The sequence below is a fragment of the Sinocyclocheilus anshuiensis genome, unplaced genomic scaffold (assembly GCF_001515605.1).
Source record: "Sinocyclocheilus anshuiensis isolate Anshui unplaced genomic scaffold, SAMN03320099.WGS_v1.1 scaffold1915, whole genome shotgun sequence".
In the NCBI taxonomy this organism is placed as follows: Eukaryota; Metazoa; Chordata; class Actinopteri; order Cypriniformes; family Cyprinidae; genus Sinocyclocheilus; species Sinocyclocheilus anshuiensis.
The window spans coordinates 6,795-29,804 of record NW_015549672.1 but is presented as its reverse complement, the minus strand read 5'-3'; the positions used below and the strand labels follow the sequence as shown (position 1 = coordinate 29,804).

The window sequence follows — 23,010 nt, the reverse complement described above, 5'->3', positions numbered from 1 at the left end:
TGTTTCCCCCACAGTTGTTTTTTTAATGGCTGTTTGTACGTTTGTCCTTGAGCCCTGGGGAAGGTCCTGGTACATGAATAGGGCTCTAATGAATTTGAGTTCCTCTTGGGCTGATTGGAGAACTGTTAAGACATGATGATCTGAACTGAAAGCTGTGTAGATTAAGAGACTTTCGAGAAAGATGTATATCTTCTCGTTATGATATTTCAGTCTGTGGGTGATATGAACTCATGGAGACACTTGATAAAGAAGTGCACTTAAAGGGATAGTTCACTCAAAAATGAAACTTCTGTCATCATTTACTCACCCTCATGTCATTCCAAACGTGTATGACTTTCTTTTTTTCTGCTGAACACAAATAAATATATTTTAAAGAATGTTAGGTTAGTATATTTTTAGTTCCATCATGACAACTCTCAGAAGATTTTATCATGGTAATGAATATGACAATGTTAATGTATTTGATCTTAACGGAATTAGTGCTTTGCTACGCTGTTGCTGCTGCTGTTGGTTATTGCTGTTGTTGTAGATTATTGCTGCTGCTGCTGCTGCAAAGTGCTGTGAGTATTTAAGACATACTGCTGCTGCACAAATAGCATATATAATAACCCGTAGCAGATCTATACAGGTGGAGCTGGGGAAGGTGGAGGGTTTCAGAGGAACTATGAAACTAGCCAGCGATTTAAATGTAAAGCAGCAAGCCTATTGGCTGCGTATGCAACATGAACCAGTCAGCTGGTGCCAAGTAGTTATGAATATCATCAGTTTGCGAATGCGAAATTATATTTGAAAATATATTTAAATTCATGACATAAATGTTTCAATAGAAATGACAATTTAGTTTACCTTAGTGCTCTTGAAAGTAGACTTTAACCAAATTTCAAAGACACTAAGTCATTTTGAAATTACATGTGAATGTAACTCCTACTTAAGTTAAAAAGCACATAAAATTTCAGTGATTGCATTTAATATTTTGTTTATATCACAGTTTGGGCTAGTGCTGTTGAGCTCTGTAAAGCCACATTTGACAGCTTATGGCTTACCCCTTTAGATTCAATATGAAACTGTTATTAGTTATAGTGAAACAGTGATTATAATGATGCTGAGGATGTGTACTTTATAAAGTGTGTGATATATTGGGGAACGGCACCAGTGCTGTTTCTAATATGGAGACTGTCTAACTCTTTCTCCACTTGCCATACAGAAAACGGTGAACAAGCGACTGGTTTCAGCTTTAGTGTGTATAAATAGTGTAGGAGGCGGGACGCTTTGGATTCTAGAGAGCATTTGTTTGGACAAAAGTTGGGTGATGTCATCAAAATCGTTGATCCATATTGCTGGAAGTGAGAGACTTTAAGTTTTGAATGCTTATATTTTCTAAATGTGAATTTTGTCAATATTTTGGAGCACACTAGCTTATAGATGACCTTAAGACTAACATATTCATGGGTCAAAGACGTTAAGATGTCCGCATCAAAAGAAATTTACAAAAGTGATTTTATGTCCATAGAAAGCACATTAAATGCAAGTAAAGGGTCTACTTTTAAGGTTTCAAATAAGTTTTGATGATAATATATCAATTTGGTTGAAATAACGTTACATTGTCATTCAGTGTAACACAATATTTATGTAAAAATTCAAACAACATGCTTATTCTGACGTGTACATTAAAATATATAAAAGAATAAGAGAGCATATTAAATTTTATTGTGTTTTAAATTAGTAAAAAATTCTTACTGACAAATTGTCACGCTCCCTACTGTGAGGAGCGAGGAACGAGAGGAATTCTTTATTCTTTTACATGGAATCAGGGACACACACGTAGGAAACAGGTAACGACATTCAGACTCGACAATTTACACTTATTGTTTTTATGCTTAAACCCTTTTTCATCTTTGACCCTCATACTAAAAGCCAAAAAGATTTCATGGGGACTTTAAGTATAATGTGTTAAAATATATTATTTCTGTTATACATGCTGTTTGTAAAAGAGTGATAAAGTCTACTTTACCACTAAAATTAAAGAGCTTTTCGCTCTGGGTGGATGATGATGATGATGTTTCAGTGATGATGTGATTTCGGGATCCTACTGGGACAGAATTTGCTCCATGACAACAGCAGAACACGCACAGAGTGCTCTGACATGCCAGGCTGCTGGTTCACGAGTGCTTGTTCTGATTGATTCTGGGCTGGAGAGTTTGGGTTACTCAAGCAGAAGGAAAGGCTCTTAGAGAGCAAGAGTTAAACCGAAAATAAAAATATTCCATTGGGGGCAAATGACAGGAATGATTTCCACAAGACTTCCCACAAGATATCTGCTCATTTTCCACTCACATCACTGAGTCTGACAGCCGAGTTTCTCTTGGTGATATTTATGCTGAATGCAAACAACATAAAGTGCATTGTTTGTTATTGTGCTCTCATTAAAAGTTTTATATGTCCAAAAGCATATTTGTGTAGAAATACACTACTGCTCAAAAGTTTGGGGTTAAAAGATTGTTTACTGCTTTTGAAATAATTCTCTTATACTTACCAAAGCTGCATTTATTTGGTTAAAAATACTGTCAAAACAATAATATTGTGGAATATTACTACAATTTAAAATAAATGTTTTGTGTTTGAATATATTTTAAAGTTTAATTTATTCCTGTTATGGCAAAGCTGCCATTTTAGCAGCCATTACTCCAGTCTACAGTCAGTGTCACATGATCCTTCAGAAATCATTCTAATCTGTTAAAAAACACTTTTTTTCAGGATTTGCTGATGAATAAAAAGTTGAAAAGAACAGCATTTATTTAAAATATAAATATTTCGTAACATTACAAATGTATTTGCTATCACTTTTGATCAATTTAATACATCCTTTGTATTAAAAAAAAAAAACTTTTAAACAGTAGTATATAAGTGCTATGTTATGTATGTTAACCAATACAATATCTTCCCCATTCTCACAAAAGTTGTTACATTTGAGTGAAAATGTACAACAACTAACTTCCTTATTTCTTTACAATATTGTGTACAATAAGACATTAATTATCACATTTTTCTAAGAAATTTCTAATGAAAATTACATCAAATGAAATTAATGTGGATCATTTAGTTTAATTTATTGAGAAATGTTTTAGTTTGTTTGTTCATATTGAGGCTTTCTGCATATGCTGGTATCTTGGCAGTATGAGACGTTGTTGAGATCTTTTCTGAAATTAGGAGATCACTAGGGTCTTTTTCCAAGGAGAAAATCTGAGAATCAGGAGCCAAAAGCAAAAGTTTGCTCTCCATAGCTGTCTAGGAGAAACAACTGAGAAAAGAGAACTGACAAAAGAGAACTCGTTTGTATTTTTCTTTTTTTTTTGTATATATCCACGAAAGCTATATTGCCAAAGAGTTCACCCTGCTTTCTTTCTCTCTCTCGCTCTCTCTCTCTCCAGCCTAACGACCCTGTAACAAACATCTGCCAAGCAGCTGACAAGCAACTCTTTACCTTAGTGGAGTGGGCCAAGCGGATACCTCACTTTTCTGATCTCCCGCTGGACGATCAAGTCATCCTCCTGAGAGCAGGTGCGTCACTAAAAAAACACAGACCACTTTTGTTTATGTCCTGCAGACATCGACCTGATGTGACCCGTGTGCTGTACATCTAGTCTTCCAGCTATGGAGTTACAGCTCAAAACAGCATTTTCAACTAATGAAATAAGTATGTTTACAGTTATGTGACATTATAGTCTATTCCAGAAGCATTTATATGGATTCAGAGATACATTTGATCCAGCCTCTGGCCACAGCATCGATTAAAGAAGGAATTCCATCTCATTTGCTTGGAGTGAGAGTCCTTATTCTGTTAAGGATGTTGGCTTCAACATAGACGGAGGGAGAATAAGAGGCTGGATTGTTCTCGCCGTTCACATGTTGCATTTATTTCCTTAGGCTGTAGGTTGCCTGAGGACAATCAAACTCTATTCAGTGCGTTTTATTCAGAGCTTCTGAAATGGGATCGCAGCGTATGAAACTGTGACGATGTATTAAACAACTTGAAATGTCCTCATTAAAACTCAATATTGTTTAAGAAAATACAACTTACAGTAAGTTGATATTGAGCTAGAAGAGTAAACAAATGTAACAGACAAAGCCACCACATGCACAGATACAGATACACATGTTGCTCTCTTTCCTGTTACTTTTGTTTGTTTGTTCGGTTATCAATGTGCTTTTGTGCTTCTGTCCTCTGTTGCTAGGGTGGAATGAACTCCTGATCGCCTCTTTTTCACATCGTTCTATAGCTGTGAAAGATGGGATATTATTAGCCACAGGCCTTCACGTCCATAGAGACAGTGCACACACTGCCGGTGTGGGAGCCATCTTTGACAGGTTAGTAAATGTTAGTTTTCAGAGATGTAGGATTTTCTTTCTTCTGAGGAACACAAAAGGTGAATTTCTGAAGAATATCTTGGCTGTTCTTTTTACTGTAATGAAAGTAAATGGGGAGAGGGACTGTCAATGCTACAAATGGCAAAAATACCACCTTAAAGCTCCAAAAAGTATACAAATAAAAATCTTAAGTAAAAATACCATTAATTTTCTTCCTAGGGGAACTGATTTTTAATCATAACTTGTAAACCGTTGAAGACAGACTGAATGTGAGCTACAAGGTTGTTAAACGATCGCATATGCTTTTCTTGAAGCCATTAGTTGCATGGTTTTATTTCAACATGTCCTTTAAATAATCATGTTTAACAGCTGAATTCATGTTATAAAACTATACATTACACATGATTTTGTAGAGAACCCTCCATAAATCAGAGAACTGAAACAAGCAAATTGCACCAAAAACTCTGTAGTGTCAAAATAGGGTCCTATATGTATATATATATATATGTATATACACACACAGTATATATACAGTACTGTGAAAAAGTCTTAGGCCTCTCGTATTTTCACCGCTTAAAAATGTTTTTAAGTCAGTTATTTCTATCTTTTGCTGTAGTGTGGCAGTTGGAAATAATCAGTTTCCAAAATTTCCAAACATTCATTTTGCCATTAACTGTAATAATCCAGTGAGATTTTTGCTTGCACAAGAATGTTCTTTATCAATGAACTTCTATTAACTAAATTAAATCAACATTTAGTGTGACCATCCTTTGCGTTTAAAACAGTTTTTGCCCTAGGTGCACTTGTGCATAGTTTTTCAGGTAGGTTTCTTGAAGCGTCTTGGAGACGTTTTCTTCATGTCATTCCAGACAGACTGGATGATGATCAGTTCAGATCTCTGTGTGCAGCACTGGCTGTTGTCAGACATTTCCTACTGACACACTACACTGTAAAAAATGGCTGTGAATTTAACGGTAAAAGACTGTAAAAATGCTACAGTAAAAACCTGTTAAATGGTTAACGGTAAATTCCCCTACTATATACGGTGAAAAACCGTATTGGACATTACATGTATTGGACATTAATTTTACGGTAGTATACCGTTTTTGGAAGGTAAAATTCCGGCAACCACAGCTGCCGGTTTTTTACCGTAAATTTTACGGAATTTTTTTTACAGTGTACAGCAAAAGATAGAAATAACTGACTTTAAAGCATTTTTCAGCTGGTGAAAATACTAGATTTTTGCACAGTACTGTATATATATTTTTGCATTTATTTGCCTTATTAATTTGTAATTTGCAATGCTTTCCCACATTAAAGCAATTAGGTACACAGTCTTGTACCTTTGTTCTTTTGTCAGCTTTCCCTTTTTTTTTCAGCAATGAAAAAACTCATTACATTTGTAATGTTGTGATTTACCTTCTAGCTGGTTGGATTGGTTCTTTTAAAAATCCATATGGGAAAAATGAATAAGAAAAATACAGATGAAAAAGTGGGTGGGCACTGCTGCACTCTATATTCCAAATCATCTGAAGCCGTAGGATAGTTTTGTGTGAGGGACAGACCAAAATTTAAGCCATAATTCACTGAAAATCTCAAGTCAAATATGGTGCCATTTGACTGAATGTAACTTTGTGTCTTTTTCACACACACCTTTTATTTATTTATTTTTAAGGGCTTTATAAGATGTGGATTATAGTGTTTGAGTGTTATTCATAACTTTTATGATACTTTCATGCTACTTCTTTTTGTCATTTTGGAGCTTGATACCTCCGGTCCCCATTCACTTTAACTATATGGAAAAGAGCAGCCACAACATACTCCTAAACATCTGCTTTTGTGTTTCACAGAAAAGAGAAGTCATACAGGTTTGGAACGACATAATTGATGATTGAATTTTCACTTTGGGTGAACTATCCTAACTAAATTCAATGTCAGCATTCAGTTTATGGAGGGTATGGTCTTGTGATCTTCTAGGAGACCCTTCAGTGTCCTCATGGTACACCGTGTGGAAGATTTGTGACAGCCGTAGGTCATGCACACATGAATTTTTGAAAATAACCTCCATAATGATATTAGACGCTGCATCATGAAAGTGTCCTCCACATCTTACTCTTGATTGATGTCATTTTTACATTAAGCCATATGGCAGTTTTATGTAGCGCTGTGATAATGTTTCACTGGCAGTGTGAGATATGCTGGTGTCCTCACTAATGAAAGATATGCTGCCCGGTCCGTCGGCAGTAGAGATGAATGTGTCTTATAAGACATAATGACTTTGATTTTCAAGGCAATATGAAAACTAAATATAAAGGTGGAGCGATGACTCACTGGGCATGTTTAATACGTTACAGAATATTTCCTGACATTTTTAGGGGTATATTGGAGAACATGAATTTGCAATTAATCAGCTTGGTCGTGTTGCCTGTGAACGTAAAGATTTTTGCCCTTTTTTTTTACAGAGTGCTGACGGAGCTTGTGTCGAAGATGAGAGACATGCAAATGGACAAGACTGAACTTGGATGCCTGCGGGCCATTGTTCTGTTCAATCCAGGTACAGTAATGTATACTTAGACAAACACATGTGCACACAGCACTCTTATGCAAGTGCGTTTAAAATGCCACTTCAGTTTGATTAACCTACCTTGCTATTTGTTTTGGCAAATTCCTAAATAAATGTGTTGGAATAAAGCCAGAAAGAGTAAATGAGATTCCTATGACTGTAAACCACTGTATAGCGAGCTTATAGAAAGCAGTATGTCCCGAGTATTGCATTCTTTAACAAAAATCAAACAGTAAATTAGTGCAACATTGTGACAACGTTGTTGTCATGTGACCTCAGTGTTTATCCCCGAACAATAAAAATGGTCATTTTGGTGTGTAAAAATGTCCAGTCTAGAAAGTTAAAAATCACTGTTGATTTTCCATTTCATCATACTGGAAACTATACTGGAAGGTCAGTTCAACTGCATTGCATGGAGATATGTTAAGTGATGCTGTGGACTTTACCAAATATAATATACCCATCATCTTCTCTTTAGATGTGCAGTATGTGAAGAACATTTTTAGTTGGCGATTTGCCTTGTTTTTGATTTCTGAAATGTCTTTATCTACAGCCTAAAGTCATTGATTCAGCCTTGAAGTTATAGCAAAACCCATCAGCCACAAGACAAGATATGTTTGCACATCACACAAATGTACACCACTGTTCAAAGGTTTAGGGTTGATTTATTAATGCTTTTGAAAGACGTCTTTCTGGTGCTCGAGAAACAATTCTTAATATTATTAATGTTGAAAACCGTAAACCGTGATGGTCTAATATATGTTTTTCAGGATTCTTTTCATGACTAGAAAGATCAAAAGAACAGCATTTATTTGAAATAGATTTTTTTTTTAGCATTATAAGTATCTTTATTGTCACTGTTGATGAATTTACTGCATCCTTAGTGAATAAATGCAGTAATTTAAAGAAAAGAAAAGAAGACCCCCAACTTCTGAATAGTAGTGTAGCATCTAATAAAGTGGCCCAGAATGAAACCTTAACATAACCTTTTTCTTTTTTGCAATTGCTTTGCTGTCTATCATCCTTCAATCCATCCTTTTGCTCTTAGATTCAAAAGGACTGTCTAATCCATCAGAGGTGGAGGCATTAAGGGAAAGAGTGTATGCATCTCTAGAGGCCTACTGTAAACACAAATATCCCGATCAGCCTGGAAGGTACACACACACACACACTTATTTTTCATCTCACACGTGCTTATGTATCTTTCATTATTTCACTTGCATATAAAAATGAAAGTGCACAAAACAAAATGAATGCTACAGAGATTTAACAGAGGTCTATCTGGATTCACAGTGAACATGAGATAGTTTTCAATTTCATTTAAAGTCAGCAACATTTACAACCCATTTTCGTGCATATAGTAAAAGTCAGTTTTACCTACAGTAAATACATGCTTATTAGATCTCTTTTACACTACCATTCAGAGACTTTTTAAAGTGCTCATTAAAGCTGCATTTATTTAATTACAGAAAAAACAGTAATTGTGAAATATTATAATTTAAGATAACTATTTTCTAATTGAATATATTTTAAAATATAATTTATTCTTGTGATTGCGAAGCTTAATTTTCAGCATCCATTACACCAGTCGATCCCAGCGTCACATGATCCTTTAGAAATCATTCTGATATGCTGATTTGCTGCTCAAATAACATTTTGTGGAAACTTTGATACATTTTTCCAGGATTCTTTGATTAGCATAAAGTTCAAAAGAACAGTATTTATTTGAAACAGAACTGTACTGTACTGACACTTTTGATCAATATCATGTTTCCTTGCTGAATACAAGTTTTAATTTCTTTAAAAAAAAAAAACTTACTGACCTCAAACTTTATTATTATTAAAACAAAACTGCTGCAGTATTACACTGTGCTCATCCAAACACTGACACCCATTGTTTCACGGACAGATTTGCCAAGCTTTTACTGCGTCTGCCTGCCCTGCGCTCCATCGGCCTGAAGTGTCTTGAACATCTCTTCTTTTTCAAGTTAATCGGAGACACACCCATCGACACTTTCCTAATGGAAATGCTCGAAGCGCCACACCAAATGACATAAGGGAATGATTTCTTTTCATCTCCGCCCCTCTGACAGAGGGTGCAGCTCATGTACAGGACACTACAGGAGGCCACAGGACACATCTCTGATCTCACAGGAGAAGACTGAACTCAAGAGTAATTCATCAGAAACATTGCGCAATGCACAAAATACTGTGTAACCGTTCATTACGGAATAGCACGCAGGATGGATTAAGTGAGGTTTTTCCTGGTTTGCATGCATGTTCGGGAAGTCTCACGGAGTTCTGGAGTTTTTGGTTTCTCATTTCTTCTGCCTTACAGAGGTCTACCTCTGCTTTTGTACACAGCCAAACCGCCTCATCTCTGAACCCACAATCATTTTGCTGTGAATTTTCAGATTTCATGAGAGGAAACAAAATACCTCGGATGCACTTCTTCATGCAGCTGTCCTTAAAAAACACATTACTGTATCCGCCATTGGAACAGTGAACAGGACCACAGTAACAATTTTTTTCCCCCCAGGCACTTAGAAATTCTTTAAGCGGTATTGCCATACGTCAGGATTCTTAAAGTCCATCTTCATGAGGAAGAAACTGCACGCAGTTTGGCTTCAAGTCCTTTTCTTTTTGGAAGATATATGGGCCTATGAATAACAGAATGGTCTAAAAAGAATGAAAAGCAGGTGTACTCCTGGCTGAACTCGCGCTGGATGAAAATACGATTCATTGTTAGAATTGTGTAAAAAAAAAAATTATTGGAGATTTTTCATGATGTTTTGCCTCTATAATTCAGCATAAATATGTATTAAGTATTTCCAAAGATTTTGTACAAAGTATAATTTTTTTCTCTACGTCATTATTTAGTCAGTTCTATATTGTACACATTGTTGGTGTAAATATTCATTTTGAAGTGGAGCCGTGCCCTCAAACCTGGATTGAGGGAAGGGTTTATGTGCAAAGGCTTCTCAGTTCCTCTGCCATTGGTTTTCATGGTACCCTCACCTGAGAGCTGAGGACAGCTCACAGTTGTTATTTTTTTTTTTTTACAAGACAAATGGAGGGTGTATTGTGTATTGTCCTACTATATTATGTCTGTTCAAAGGACTATTAAATTTCAGATTGTAAAAAAGACTGTTATATTATCTTCAGCAAACAAAATAACTATTTGAGAGTTATGAATAAATGGTGTTATACATGATATCAGATGCACACACATATATACATATATATATATATATATATAAGATTAACATTTTCATAAAGCAGAATATTGCTGCAATAACATTTATATAGATTTTTATATTCCAATATATATATATATATATATATATATATACACAGTGTTAAAACTATGAATAATAATAATGAATATTATGCATCATGAAACAATTGCTAAGAGCTTTGAAAGAAAGTCGAGTCCTTCATTTTTATTATTACAGTAACCCTTGTTTAAAAGTACTGAAGCACTTGAGGTTGTATTAATTATTAAGTATTGGACATTTATGTGACAATGGTTACATTTGTGAAAAGCATCTAGTTCTCTTTTTAAAAATCAATGTAATTTACTTTTTCTTTGTGACTTAAATCACAAAAAATGTGTCACGAAAGACATCATGATTGTGGTACATGATTGTTTTGCTTCAAATTAATTAGCAATTGTCTGCAACTTTTCTGCATTTTTACAGGCCATTTCATGACAGACACAGATGTCACATTAAAAAAAAAAAGTAAAATCCAACTTAGAGGAAAAAAGACTATATATATACAACCAAAAAAATCCAGAAAAAAACACATTATATAAAGGTTAGAAATTGATTTGCATTTCAGTGAGAGAAATAAGTATTAGATCCCCTACCAAGCAGCAAGAATTCTGGCTCTCATAGATTGGTTATGTGACCATGTGTGCAGATTAGTCCTGTTACTTTAAGAAGTTACTCCTAATGTCAGCTCAATCTGTCCACACAATCTGTATCTTCCATTCCAACCTCTCCAACCACCATGGGCAAGACCAAAGAGCTGTCAAAGGATGTCAGAGACAAGACTGTAGATCTGCACAAGGCTGGAATGGGCTACAAGACCATCAGCAAGAAGCTTGGTGAGAAGGAGACAACTGTTGGTGCAATTATTCAGAATTGGAAGAAATACAAAACCATCAATCGGCCTCGGTCTGGAGCTCCGTGCATGATCTTGCCTCATGGGATAAGGATGATCATGAGAAAGGTGAGGGATCAGCCTTATTTTGTTCTATTTATTGATTACTTTTTGTTTGAATCTCTCAACATTTTACAACAGTAGCCAGGTGGTGAAGACGACAAAAGAAACTAAATTACGAAGTCACTTGCCACCGTGTCATTTGAACTTATTTATATGCAGATTAGAACCATTTTGTCGAACCGTAGTTACACGGGATTCGAACCGGAGCTTCTCGCCTCTCAAGTACGTCTCCGTACTCCATGAGCTAACGAACAAACCTACCGTTGATGAAAACCCATTCATATGAAACTGGATATGTGCAGTGCTAACGTTCAAAAGCATTAGTTTTCAAATCTCCCAGCATATTAAAATACGTCTGAGAGTGCAAGCGCCAGCTGCAGCCAGGCCCTTTTGAAACCTGGTGACCAACTACAAAAAGCATCTTACCTCTGTGCTTGCCAACAAGGGTTTCTGCACCAAGTACTAAGTCATGTTTTGCTTGGGGATCAAATACTTATTTCAATCACTGAAATACAAATCAATTTCTAACCTTTATATAATGTTTTTTTTTTCTGGATTTTTTTGGTTGGTATTCTGTCTCTATACGTTAAAATAAACCTACCATAACAATTACAGACCCTTTATTTCTTTGTAAGTGGGCAAACTTACAAAATCAGCAGGGGATCAAATAATATATATTAATTTTATGGAAATGTACCTACTACTCCAATGGATCAAAGCCATGAAGACTAATTCATGCCTTCAAATTCAAAGCTTAAATAGAGGAAAATAATGTTTAGAAAGGATTTAAGGATCCTAAGCACATTGGTAATTCACATATCAATAATCAATGATTGCAAAACACTTAAATGAAAAGCAAAAATGCAATCATTTGATGGCAAAAAAGACCTGAAAATTATCTTGCTTAAAAACATTTATATATCCATTTTTGGTATGTTTACCACCATTCAAAACAACTGAATCCATGATTTGATAGAAAACATTTGTTCTTTAGTAATAAATTAAAATGAACTGAAAACATTACAGTAGATTATTCGAGTATATAAAGGGGAAAAGGCTCGAGTGAGATTGTCGCTATTCTGAGCAGACAGGACCTGCCTATCTCTCAGATAATAACCCTGCACTAAGTGCTATCAAACCATTGTAAAAGACAGACACTACTGGAAGTCATCATTCTGAAGTTTCTACCAAAGCCTCTGAAGTGCAGTGCTTTAACTTAACAATCACTTTTCCACAGTTTGATGGTCTTGTCGTTCTCCAGGGCTGCAGAGGCAATGATGTTCTCTGTAGGGTGACAAGCTGTCGAGATCACTACATCTAAGGACAAAAATACATCATACTTATGTTAACAAAATCAAAGAGGCTGCCGTGTGTTTGAGTCTGGGAGGTGTAGCAAATGTCATATACCTGTGTGCCCTTGCAGTTTCTGAACAATTTCTTTGGTCTGCAAGTTCCAGATATACACCATGTTGTCTTCAGAGCCTGAGACGATCCACTGAATGAGAGCAAGACGGATTCAGGTTATTCAAAAACTGCTCTAAATAACTATATACCTATGTATTAAAATACTTCGACAAAGTCATACTGAACCTACCTTTCCTCCAGTCACAGAAAAATTGGCAAACACACAATACTTTTCATTCTTATGTCCAGCATATGTCTTGAGGCACTAAAAAAAAAAAAAAAAATTAAAAGCTACAATAGTTCAGTTAAAGCATGAACATTACCTACACACATTAACTTAACTTAATATTTCATAGACTTGTATTATGTTTATATACAGCTAATTATAAATACTTTAACATAACCCAACATTTTTTTTTGAAAGATTTGTTTCACTTCTGGGTACAAATTCATCCCCCAAAATATGGTTAAGTAGGTACACACATATTTTTTGAATATATTAGTGACAACATCTAATGAACTTTCATTGCTAGTGATATTTTTTATTTAATTATTTTTTAATTACAAACCTCAGTGCACAATTTGCCACACCACAAACTGTCAAACACATCTTACCAGCAAACATACACTCGTTTTCATCCTTCTCTCCACTCTCTGAGGCAGAAGTCTCTAAACTCATCCTTTCCAATCATCCTACTACTTGTCCGCTTGATCCTATTCCATCTCATCTCCTTCATGTGTGTGTGTGTGTGTATAATATATGTATGTATGTGTGTATATGTGTATGTATGTATGTGTATGTGTATATGTATATATGTGTTTATGTGTATGTATATGTATGTATATATATATATATATATGTGTGTATGTGTGTATATATATATGTATGTGTGTATATGACAGTAGTTATGAATGTTCTGCATTTCTGTTTTGAGCTGCGCGCGCTGAAGATGACCAGTAGAATGAAGCATTTGATAGCAGATTTTTAATTAATGGGATTAACTCCTCATTTATCTCATATATTATACGCTTCCTTATTTATACAACATAACGTTAATATTACGACGTATAGGCTATCTGCACAAAATGCCCCGAATGCACATGAACGTGTCTGCGCAGCTCTGCGTGAACTCATTTTGTGGACGTGTTCTTCATGCAACAACATGCAGAAACACGGCAACTAAACACTAAAAATTCACAGCGTTTTATTATAATAGTGTTCTCATAAAAATGTTTTGTGTTTGACAGTCCCAGTCATAGTTATTAATATTCTGCATTATTGTTTGTCCTGTTCGCGCTGCGCGCTGAAGAGATAATCACTGTAGTAGCCTACTACAATTAAGTGCTTCACTGCAGCGCAACTCAACCAAATGCATCTTATACGAGATAAATAATATATACACGATATAAACCAGCTGAAATGTTCTGAAATAACTTGTACCCTACCTGATCGAAAAAATCCAGTTTTACACTGACTGTCAATTTGAGTCTTGTTAAAGATTTAAATCCCTGCCGCCAAGATGCTCCTCTGTCGGTCACGGGTTATGGAAGTGAAACTTAAATCTATAGGGGTGGTTGGATTTATTCACGCACGTTAAAATGTTTATTTGAAGCTTCTTTCTTTTCAGATACTTATTTACAACCAGAGCTGGGTAGTAACTGATTACATGTAATCTGGATTATGTAATCAGATTCCAAAAATTAATAACTTGTAATTAGAGTGTTACTGAAATGTTTTTGTTGCAGGAGGCAAATGCAGAACACATAGTTTGCCTTTCAGGGCTATCCAGACATCCTCCACACAAAGAGTAAAGAAATACACCTTTAGAAATTTGAAAACACTGATGAAATTCAGTAGAGACTCTCTCATACTCCTCATCCGGGCCATCCATCCTTGTATTTATTTGATCCAGATTGCTTCTTTTCTGTTTCTGTTCCATTTTCTGTATGGAACAGCCTTCATTCTTAAAGCATTTCTATTAAAATGTGTTTTTGATGCCTTGTTTAAAACAACTATTGATTGTACAGTAACTTGTAAGAAATGCAAGTGTAAAGAAACTACAGTAAGCAGCACAAAGATTTCAACATTGATAATTAGAAATGTGTATTGAGCAGCAAATCAGCATATTAGAATGATTCTTGAGGAATAAGAATAAATTGTTTCTGTTGTTTTTCTTGTGTTTTTGTAGCTGATGCAAATGTGTGTAATGGTACATACTATACATTTGTCTGTCTCTTTCAGAGATGTCAGCGATCAGCTCCAGTCCAGATGATCCAGTGATCCGGATTCTTCTGATGGGCAGTAAGGGTTCTGGGAAAAGCTCATCTGGAAACACCATACTGGGAGAAAAGAAGTTTAAAGTGCACATACAGCAAAAAAAACATGAAGCTGAAAATAGGTTTGGTGAAGTGTGTGAAGGTAAAACACAGATGGGAGAGCAGCAGCTCGCTGTGATTGATTGTCCAGATCTAATGGATCCAAGTCTAAATAAAGAGAAGCTGGAGAAACTGAAAGAGGATCTGGTTGAACAGTGTTCAGCAGGTCTCAGTGCAGTTCTGCTCACTGTTCCTCTAGAGGAACCTGTGCAAAATGAGGAAGAGATCCTGGACTTCATTAAAGGTTTATTTGGTCTTGAAGTTCAGAAGTACATCATGATTCTGTTCACACATGAAGATGTTCTGGAAGAACTGGATGAATCACAGAGCATTGGTGAATATGTACAAAACAATGACAATGCGGGTCACCAGCAACTGGTGTCAGAATGTGGAGGAAAGTTTCACTGTTTCAATAACAAGTCTAAATCAAAACGTCAAGCACAAGAATTACTGCAGAAGATCGAAGGAATGATAGAGGACAATATGAGGAAATTTATTATGGCAAAAATGAAGAGGAGTGACATCAAATACAGTCCTGGTGTCAATTGTAAGATGATGATTAGGGGTTCAAGCACATAATGCTGAAACCCTATTGTAATTGTAAAGATTTTTAATATTATTATTCTGCCGTAAAACTGATCATGCAGACCAAACCGTAAGGCCTAGAGCAGGGGTGCCCAACCCTGGTCCTGGAGATCTACCTTCCTGCAGAGTTCAGTTCCAACCCTGATCAAACACACCTGTCTGTAATTATCAAGTGCTCCTTCAGACCCTAATTAGTTGGTTCAGGTGTGTTTGATCAGGGTTGGAGCTAAACTCTGCAGGAAGGTAGATCTCCCGGAACAGGGTTTGGCCTAGAGACTTGAAACCTGGGCAGATGATAGCTCTCAATTTGGGGAGAGGTTGACAGAGATTGACCCCAATTGGCCAATAGGGGGTGCTACAGCGATCAAAAATGCGAAAACTCTCATTACTCCTAGACCAGGGTTTTTTAAAAGTCTACATTCAAAGGTTAAAATCTGAATTTTTATCAATGTCAAAGGTCCGGACCGGAACAATTGGTTGTTACAAAACTTGTTTTTAATAAACATGCATAACAAATCAACACTCATTTTTAAAAATAAAAATAAAAACAAATAAAGTGCCTTTTGCATTCAAAATACATTAATAACAACTGCAAAAGTGGCAAAACAATTAATTTAAGTGTCAGCAAAAGAGGCTTTGTCAATTTAAGTGTCAGCAAAATAGCAGTTTCCACGGTAACGGCTGTAATCAAATAAGCACTGAGCTCACACATGCTACATTACAGGAAAGACGAAATGAAAATGACATCGAGCTTTTTGAAGAAACGCTGAAGTGAAGCTTTTTTCTGAAGAAAAGCCGGTCGGTTCTTTTCAAAGATACAGTCATATAAAAACACCTGCGCCACATTCTGATTTTGAAACGTGCAGTGCTCGTGTTTATTTAATGAAGTATAGCCTTGTGGAAAATCTATTTGTGCCGGTCAGTTTTGATATAGCAACGGGCCATCACAAATAAATCAATGTATGAGAAATACTGGACACTGCTACAAATGGCAATATCTGAATAATAACAAAAATTTAAAAATAACTTATATTACACAGCGGTGAAGTGTCGCCAGATTATCACTGGATGTCATGACAACAATGTCGTAGGAAAAGTTTGAATATCTTGTCGTCTTCGCTTTCATTTCGGACCATCTCCAAAAAGACATAAAAAAACCTAAACAAATGATTTACAAGTTTAACATGCGTTTATTAAAGTAGGAAATCCACACTTTTAATCCCTTACACACAATTAATGCTCTTGAAATACGAAATGGAGGCGGGTCCGGATTGAATTCCCTCCAGGTCTGGATCCGGACCGGAGTCCAGGCATTTGAGAAGTGCTGTCCTAGACCATGTGTCCAGTGCAGAAAGATTCGCTGGAGACTGAATAACAATAATTATCGAAAAAAGTTGAAATTTCCACTCACGGTTGCTAGGGGTCGCCAAAACATTTGAGGTGGGCAGAGCCACTTTTACTAAACTGTCTATAACCCAAGAACAAATTAAGATATTTTCACCAAACATGGAACATGTGTATGAACTCGATCTGAGTTCACAGTAAAAAAAAAAAAAGGAGGAAAAAAAAGTGCAGATTGGCCACTTGGTGGCGCTATAATAGGGAGAAAAAAAAAACTTAAAATGGTTATAACCACCAAACCGTTAGTCCAATCAACTTTAAAATCGGTACCCAGTGTCTTTGTCCAAGTTGCCATGACGGTCTATGAGGACATTGGCGTATCTCAAAAACATGGCCGCTATCGGCCAATGAAATTTGAGCACCTATTGTACAAGGTTAACGGAGGCCAATCAGAATGAAACAATCTATAAAAAAAAAACTAAACAATGCAGTCTTCTCTGGACTCTCTAAATCAGTGGTCACCACGATCTGCACGGGCAGTTGTTTTTGATTTGATTTAGATTAATTTCAGGATTTAAAACAAAAACAGAATGGTCTGACTTTAGGTGTTATTTATTTATTTGCTACATAAAACATATGCGCGAAACAACAGCAGGTCTGAATGAGACATGCTCTCTGACAGCAGGTGGCACTAATGAACAGGGTTGCCAGGTTTTCCCAATAAAACTAGTCCAATCGTGTTTCGAGTGGGGTTCCCCTGTAAAAATCGCATTTCAGGGGTAAAATCGCGATCGACGGGTTGGCGACCACTGCTCTAGATCAATCATTATCAAAAATGTTAAACTTTACCCTTTGGGCAGCTATAACAGGGCCTTTTAGAAAATGGCCGTTGTCAAATGTGTGCAAAAGCCTATAACTCATAAACAAAAAGTCAGAACTTCACGAACATAGGTGAAGATATGTGACACATAATTCTAAACAAGCATGAAAACTTTCATAGAAATTGGACTATAGGTGGTGCTATAACTGTTAAAAAAACTTTCAAAAACATGTAGTTTCAAGGTTTCAAATGCTTATAACTTTGGGTGTGGTCAACTTATTTTCACGGTTTTCACCTCCGCAGACTCCTGAATCGTTGCCGAATCTAACAATACCAAACATGCCAGGTTTTGACTTGTGCAACACTGCAATTTAGTGCTTAAAAACATTAGCGCATATCTCCAAAACCAACATAGGCAATTCGAAAACATAACGTGCCAGCTATACACTAATGCCCAAATGTCAAAATTTCGATAAGAAGCAAAAAAATCCAAAGTCACCCATGGGTCGTTTTTATGCTCTGATAAATATAAATGTCTATAACTTCAAAACGAAATGAGATATTTTCACCAAATTTCACACATATGTATGGGCACATTCTGAAGACACCTAAAACAAGTGGTGGAGCTCAGGCAATAGGTAGCACTATAACTGTCAAAAATCCTATAAAATCCATATTTTTCTCAGTAAATTGCCTGAATTGGCTGTAAATTGACTTTTCCATCCATAAGTGATTAGATGCTTGTTCAATAAAGCATAATAACATTAAATGCATGTGCTTAAAGGCCTTAATGTGCTTGAACCCCGATGATTACTGCTCGCAGCTATATTATTAGGGGTTCAAGCACGTAGTGCTGAAACCCTATTGTAATTGTTAGGATTTTTATTATTATTATTATTCTTCCCTAAAACTGATCGTGCAGCCCAAACCGTAAGGCCTAGAGAGCTGAAACTTGGTCAGATTGTAGTAGTCCGGCCTTCTTGTCAGATCCAAAGACTCACCGCAATCGGTAGAGGGCGCTACAGCGATAAAAAACGCAAAAGCCCTCATAACTCCTACACCGTTTGTCGTAGACTCAATTGTGTTATATCATTGGATTCCTTGGCTCAATCAAAACAAAATGGCTATCTCTGATTTCATTTCTGTCTATAAAAATTTTCCGCCATTTTGAATTTTGTCAGAAACCTACTTTTGCGAACTAGTCCTAGGTTTTTCACCCGATCGGAACCAAACCAGTGCAGAAATGTTCTTTGGACAGTAAATATCCAAAATTATCAAAAAAAAAGTTTAAATTTCAACTCACCGTCGCTTAGGGACGCAAAAACGTCTGTTAGGGACGGGGCAATTTTTACTAAAATGACTATAACTCCTGAGATATTGAGATATCTTCACCAAACTTGGTACACATGTGTGCAAGCTCAATCTTTGGTGAAATAAAAAAACAATCGCAGTTCTGCCACTTGTTGGCGCTAAAAACATGGCCGCCATTGGCCAAAGAAGTTTAGGCACCTATTGGACAAGGTTAACGGAGGTTGATCGGAACAAAACTTGGTGGGCATGTTCGACTCATGGCCCTAAAGGTCTGTAAGAATTTTGAAAGAAAACGGCCTCTAGTTGGCGCTAACGAGTTTTTTGGCTCTGTAATCACGTGGTGTTTCACAAATCTACACAATATGCATATCATTCGATAGACCTCCTCATAATGCACAACTTTGCCTCAAAAACCATTGCTGTCAGTCAAATCGTTCATTAATTACTCACAAATATGTTCAAAACCTACTTTTGCGAACTAGTCCTAAGTTTTTCGCTCAATCTCGATCAAACCACTGCAGCGATATTCTATGGACTCTCTAGATCAATAATTATCAAAAGAATGTTGAATTTTGTCCTTTGGTTACCTTTTAACGGGGTAATTTAGAAAAGGGGTGTGGTCAAATATACCCAAAACCCTATAAAACCTAAACGAAAACTCAAAACTTTACAAAACTGGTTGAAAACATGTGTCGGATGACACTTAACAAGCATGCAAACTTTCATGGAGATCGGACCATAGGTGGCGCTATAACAGTTGAAAAGGCCTCAAAAATACAATATTTATATAGAAAATGACCTTAAATTGTAGAACATGTACATATATTCACAAAAACACTAGATCTTCATATTATATGATAGATCTACTCATTTTGAACAACTTTGCCTCTTGGACCAATGCTGTCAATCAAACTGGTCATTAAATATTCAAGAATATTTAAAAAAACTACTTTTGCAAACTAGTCCTAGGTTTTTCGCTCAATCTCGATCAAACCACTGCAGTAATATTCTCTGAACTCTCTAGATAAATAATTATCAAAAAATTGTTTAATTTTGTTCTTTTGGTTAGCTATAATGGGGTCATTTAAAAATGGGCGTGTCCAAATATACCCAAAAGCCCATAAAACCTAAACGAAAACTCAAAACTTTACGAAACTGGGTGACAACATGTGACAGAAGACACTTAACAAGCATGCAAAGTTTCATAGAGATTGGACCATAGGTGGCGCTATAACAGTTAAAACGGTCTCAAAAACACCGTATTTCTGTAGTAAATGACCTCTAATTGTAGAATATGTTCATATATTCATACAAACTCTAAACAAGGATGCAACATTTTATGTAAATTTGACCATTGGTGGCACTATAACAGTCATAACTGTTAAAAATCATCATATTTCTTTGGTAAATTACCTGCATTTACCAAAAATGCTATTTTAATCATTGATTTAGGTGGCTACAGCCATGTTAACACAATGTCTTTAACCTTATGTGCTTAAATGCCTAAAGTGCTTGAACCCCGGTAATCGCTGCTTGCAGCTATATTTATTATTATTATTATTATTGTTGTTGTTGTTTCTAATTACAAATGTTCTTGAATGTAAATGTAACTGTTTCTAATTATAAATTTTCTTGAATGTAAATGAGAATATTGATATTTAATTACACAAACAGTGATGTGATTTGATCCTTCTGTTGTAGTTTCAGCTGAAGATCCAGATAAGATTTATGTGATTCCTGAGAGGAAAGAGCAGATCAGGCTGGTTCTGCTGGGAAAAACTGGATGTGGGAAAAGTGCCACTGGAAACACCATCATCGGGAGAAATGAGTTCAAATCTTCAGCCGGTTTAAGCTCTCAGACGAGACAGTGTAAGTCAGAAACTATAGTGAGGGATGGTAAAGAAATCTCAGTGATTGACACTCCTGGACTTTATGATACTGAACTCTCTGAGGAGGAGGTTATTATTGAAGTAAGGAAATGCATAAAATATGCCTTTCCTGGACCACATGCTTTCCTTATTGTGATTAAAGTGGGTCGATTCACTAATGAGGAGAAAAATACAATAAAGATACTCATAAATGTATTTGGAGAAGAGATACTAAAATACACCATGATCATCTTTACTCACAAAGACCAGCTGGAGAAAGAAAAGCAAACTAGTGAAAAGTTTTTAGAGGACTGTGATCAAAATACTATAAAACTCATACGCCAATGTGGAAACAGATTCTTCTGTTTGGACAACAAGTCTGACCATTTCCCACAGTTCAGAGATCTGATCAGTAAAATAGAGAAGATGGTGGCAGAAAATGGAGGGACACACTTTAAACATGATATGTTTGAGAGACCAGAGAAATACATTCAGAAGCTTCAGAAAATTCAGATGATTCAGATGATTCAGAAGAAACTGCATCATCCACACAAAGAGAAGCATAAAGAGGCCACTCAAACAGAATTGGAAGAAACTGGTTCATTAAAGCAGTCTGCGAAGAAAAAAAATACAACTGAGAATGAAGGTTGTTGTGTAATTATGTGATTCACAATTGACAAGCTCATTGAGATTATTTTTGTTTTATCAATAATTTGAAACCATCTATGAAATAGACTTACAAAATGAGTAAATTTTCTTTTTTGACCTCCTTTGTTTATAGAAGTTTCTCACATGACAATACAGTAAGAGCTTCATTGTGCAGTGTAACAGCATCATTCATTATAATTGGGGTTTTGGCAAGTGTCCAGATAAACTCATGCTGTTTGATTAATAGCTTCAGCCATTATAAAGAGAGCTTTCTTTAATTTCATTCTGTATATAATTTAATCAATTTAAACCGATTATTTTCATGATACCAAGATAATATGATGTTGATCATTTAATCACTGATTTGATTTACATACAACTGAGAATGAAGGTTGTTGTGTAATTATGTGATTCACAATTGACAAACTCATTGAGATTATTTTTGTTTTATCAATAATTTGAAACCATCTATGAAATAGACTTACAAAATGAGTAAATTTTCTTTTTTGACCTCCTTTGTTTATAGAAGTTTCTCACATGACAATACAGTAAGAGCTTCATTGTGCAGTGTAACAGCATCATTCATTATAATTGGGGTTTTGGCAAGTGTCCAGATAAACTCATGCTGTTGGATTAATAGCTTCAGCCATTATAAAGAGAGCTTTCTTTAATTTCATTCTGTATATCATTTAATCAATTTAAACCGATTATTTTCATGATACCAAGATAATATGATGTTGATCATTTAAGCACTGATTTGATTTACTGATGCATAAACAGCAATAAATTATTTTGAGACTAGAAAAATCTGTCTGAGCTTGAATAATTATATTAGAAACTAGAATGAACACTGTTCATTACATGTTTGTGGTGTTGCTGTCAGGTCCATATATTTACGGTGAAAGTCTGTTTGCAAAGCCTTTGCTGAAATTATGACTGAATTACCAAATAATCCACAGTGAAATGTACCGAATAACACCCCTGCAAACAAGCCTACACTGGCCCTTTACAGGCCTACTTAGGGCTAGCCTAAGGGCCCCCAGTGCAGGGGGATTTTGCTCATTGGCAAAACCTTGGCCCCTTAGTGCTGGCCCTGCACGGGCAGCCCTCACATAGCCCACACTATTAATCTACAACAGGGGTGCCCAACCCTGGTCTTGATCAAACACACCTGAATCAACCAATTAGGATCTGAAGGAGCACTTGATAATTACAGACAGGTTTGTTTAATCAGGGTTGGAACTGAACTCTGTAGAAAGGTAGATCTCCAGGAACAGGATGGATCCCTGATCTATAACAATAACCAATATGTTTCACTTTAAATACTTTTCAGCTACTATAACTTAAGTCTTTGGTAAAACAAAACACAGTTATTATACATCTGAAATGGATGCAGTCACCACATAACGTCTCGGTTACGTATGTAACCCTCGTTCCCTGATGGAGGGAACAGAGACGTTATGTCGTGACGACATTATGGGGGGGTTCGCCTGGGAGCC

At 36.0% G+C, this 23,010-nt stretch overlaps 1 protein-coding gene, 1 long non-coding RNA gene and 1 pseudogene across 4 annotated transcripts in view; 2 read left to right on the top strand and 1 right to left on the bottom strand.

Annotated features, from left to right (window-relative positions):
• Window positions 1-9,764, top strand: part of LOC107660328 (retinoic acid receptor RXR-alpha-B) — a 67,776-nt gene extending 58,012 nt beyond the window's left edge. Inside the window, exons 7-11 of one of the 3 annotated variants that reach the window (XM_016449617.1) lie at window positions 3,429-3,558; window positions 4,233-4,365; window positions 6,828-6,919; window positions 7,977-8,082; window positions 8,838-9,764. In XM_016449617.1, the coding sequence (XP_016305103.1) occupies window positions 3,429-3,558; window positions 4,233-4,365; window positions 6,828-6,919; window positions 7,977-8,082; window positions 8,838-8,985 (609 nt within the window). In that variant the 3' untranslated portion in view covers window positions 8,986-9,764. Of the gene's footprint in view, window positions 1-3,428; window positions 3,559-4,232; window positions 4,366-6,342; window positions 6,394-6,827; window positions 6,920-7,481; window positions 8,083-8,837 lie in introns of those variants that run through there. The other 2 variants (XM_016449618.1, XM_016449620.1) reach the window with 2 other exon arrangements.
• Window positions 9,765-12,126: 2,362 nt separating this feature from the next.
• LOC107660330 (uncharacterized) lies at window positions 12,127-12,848 on the bottom strand. The gene is made up of 3 exons (XR_001630998.1): window positions 12,753-12,848; window positions 12,566-12,653; window positions 12,127-12,475 (listed from the first exon to the last, which is right to left on the bottom strand). It is a non-coding gene; the product is annotated as an uncharacterized LOC107660330 (long non-coding RNA).
• A 1,955-nt stretch (window positions 12,849-14,803) lies between these two features.
• Window positions 14,804-21,470, top strand: LOC107660329 (GTPase IMAP family member 8-like; annotated as a pseudogene).
• The last annotated feature ends 1,540 nt before the right edge of the window (window positions 21,471-23,010 follow it).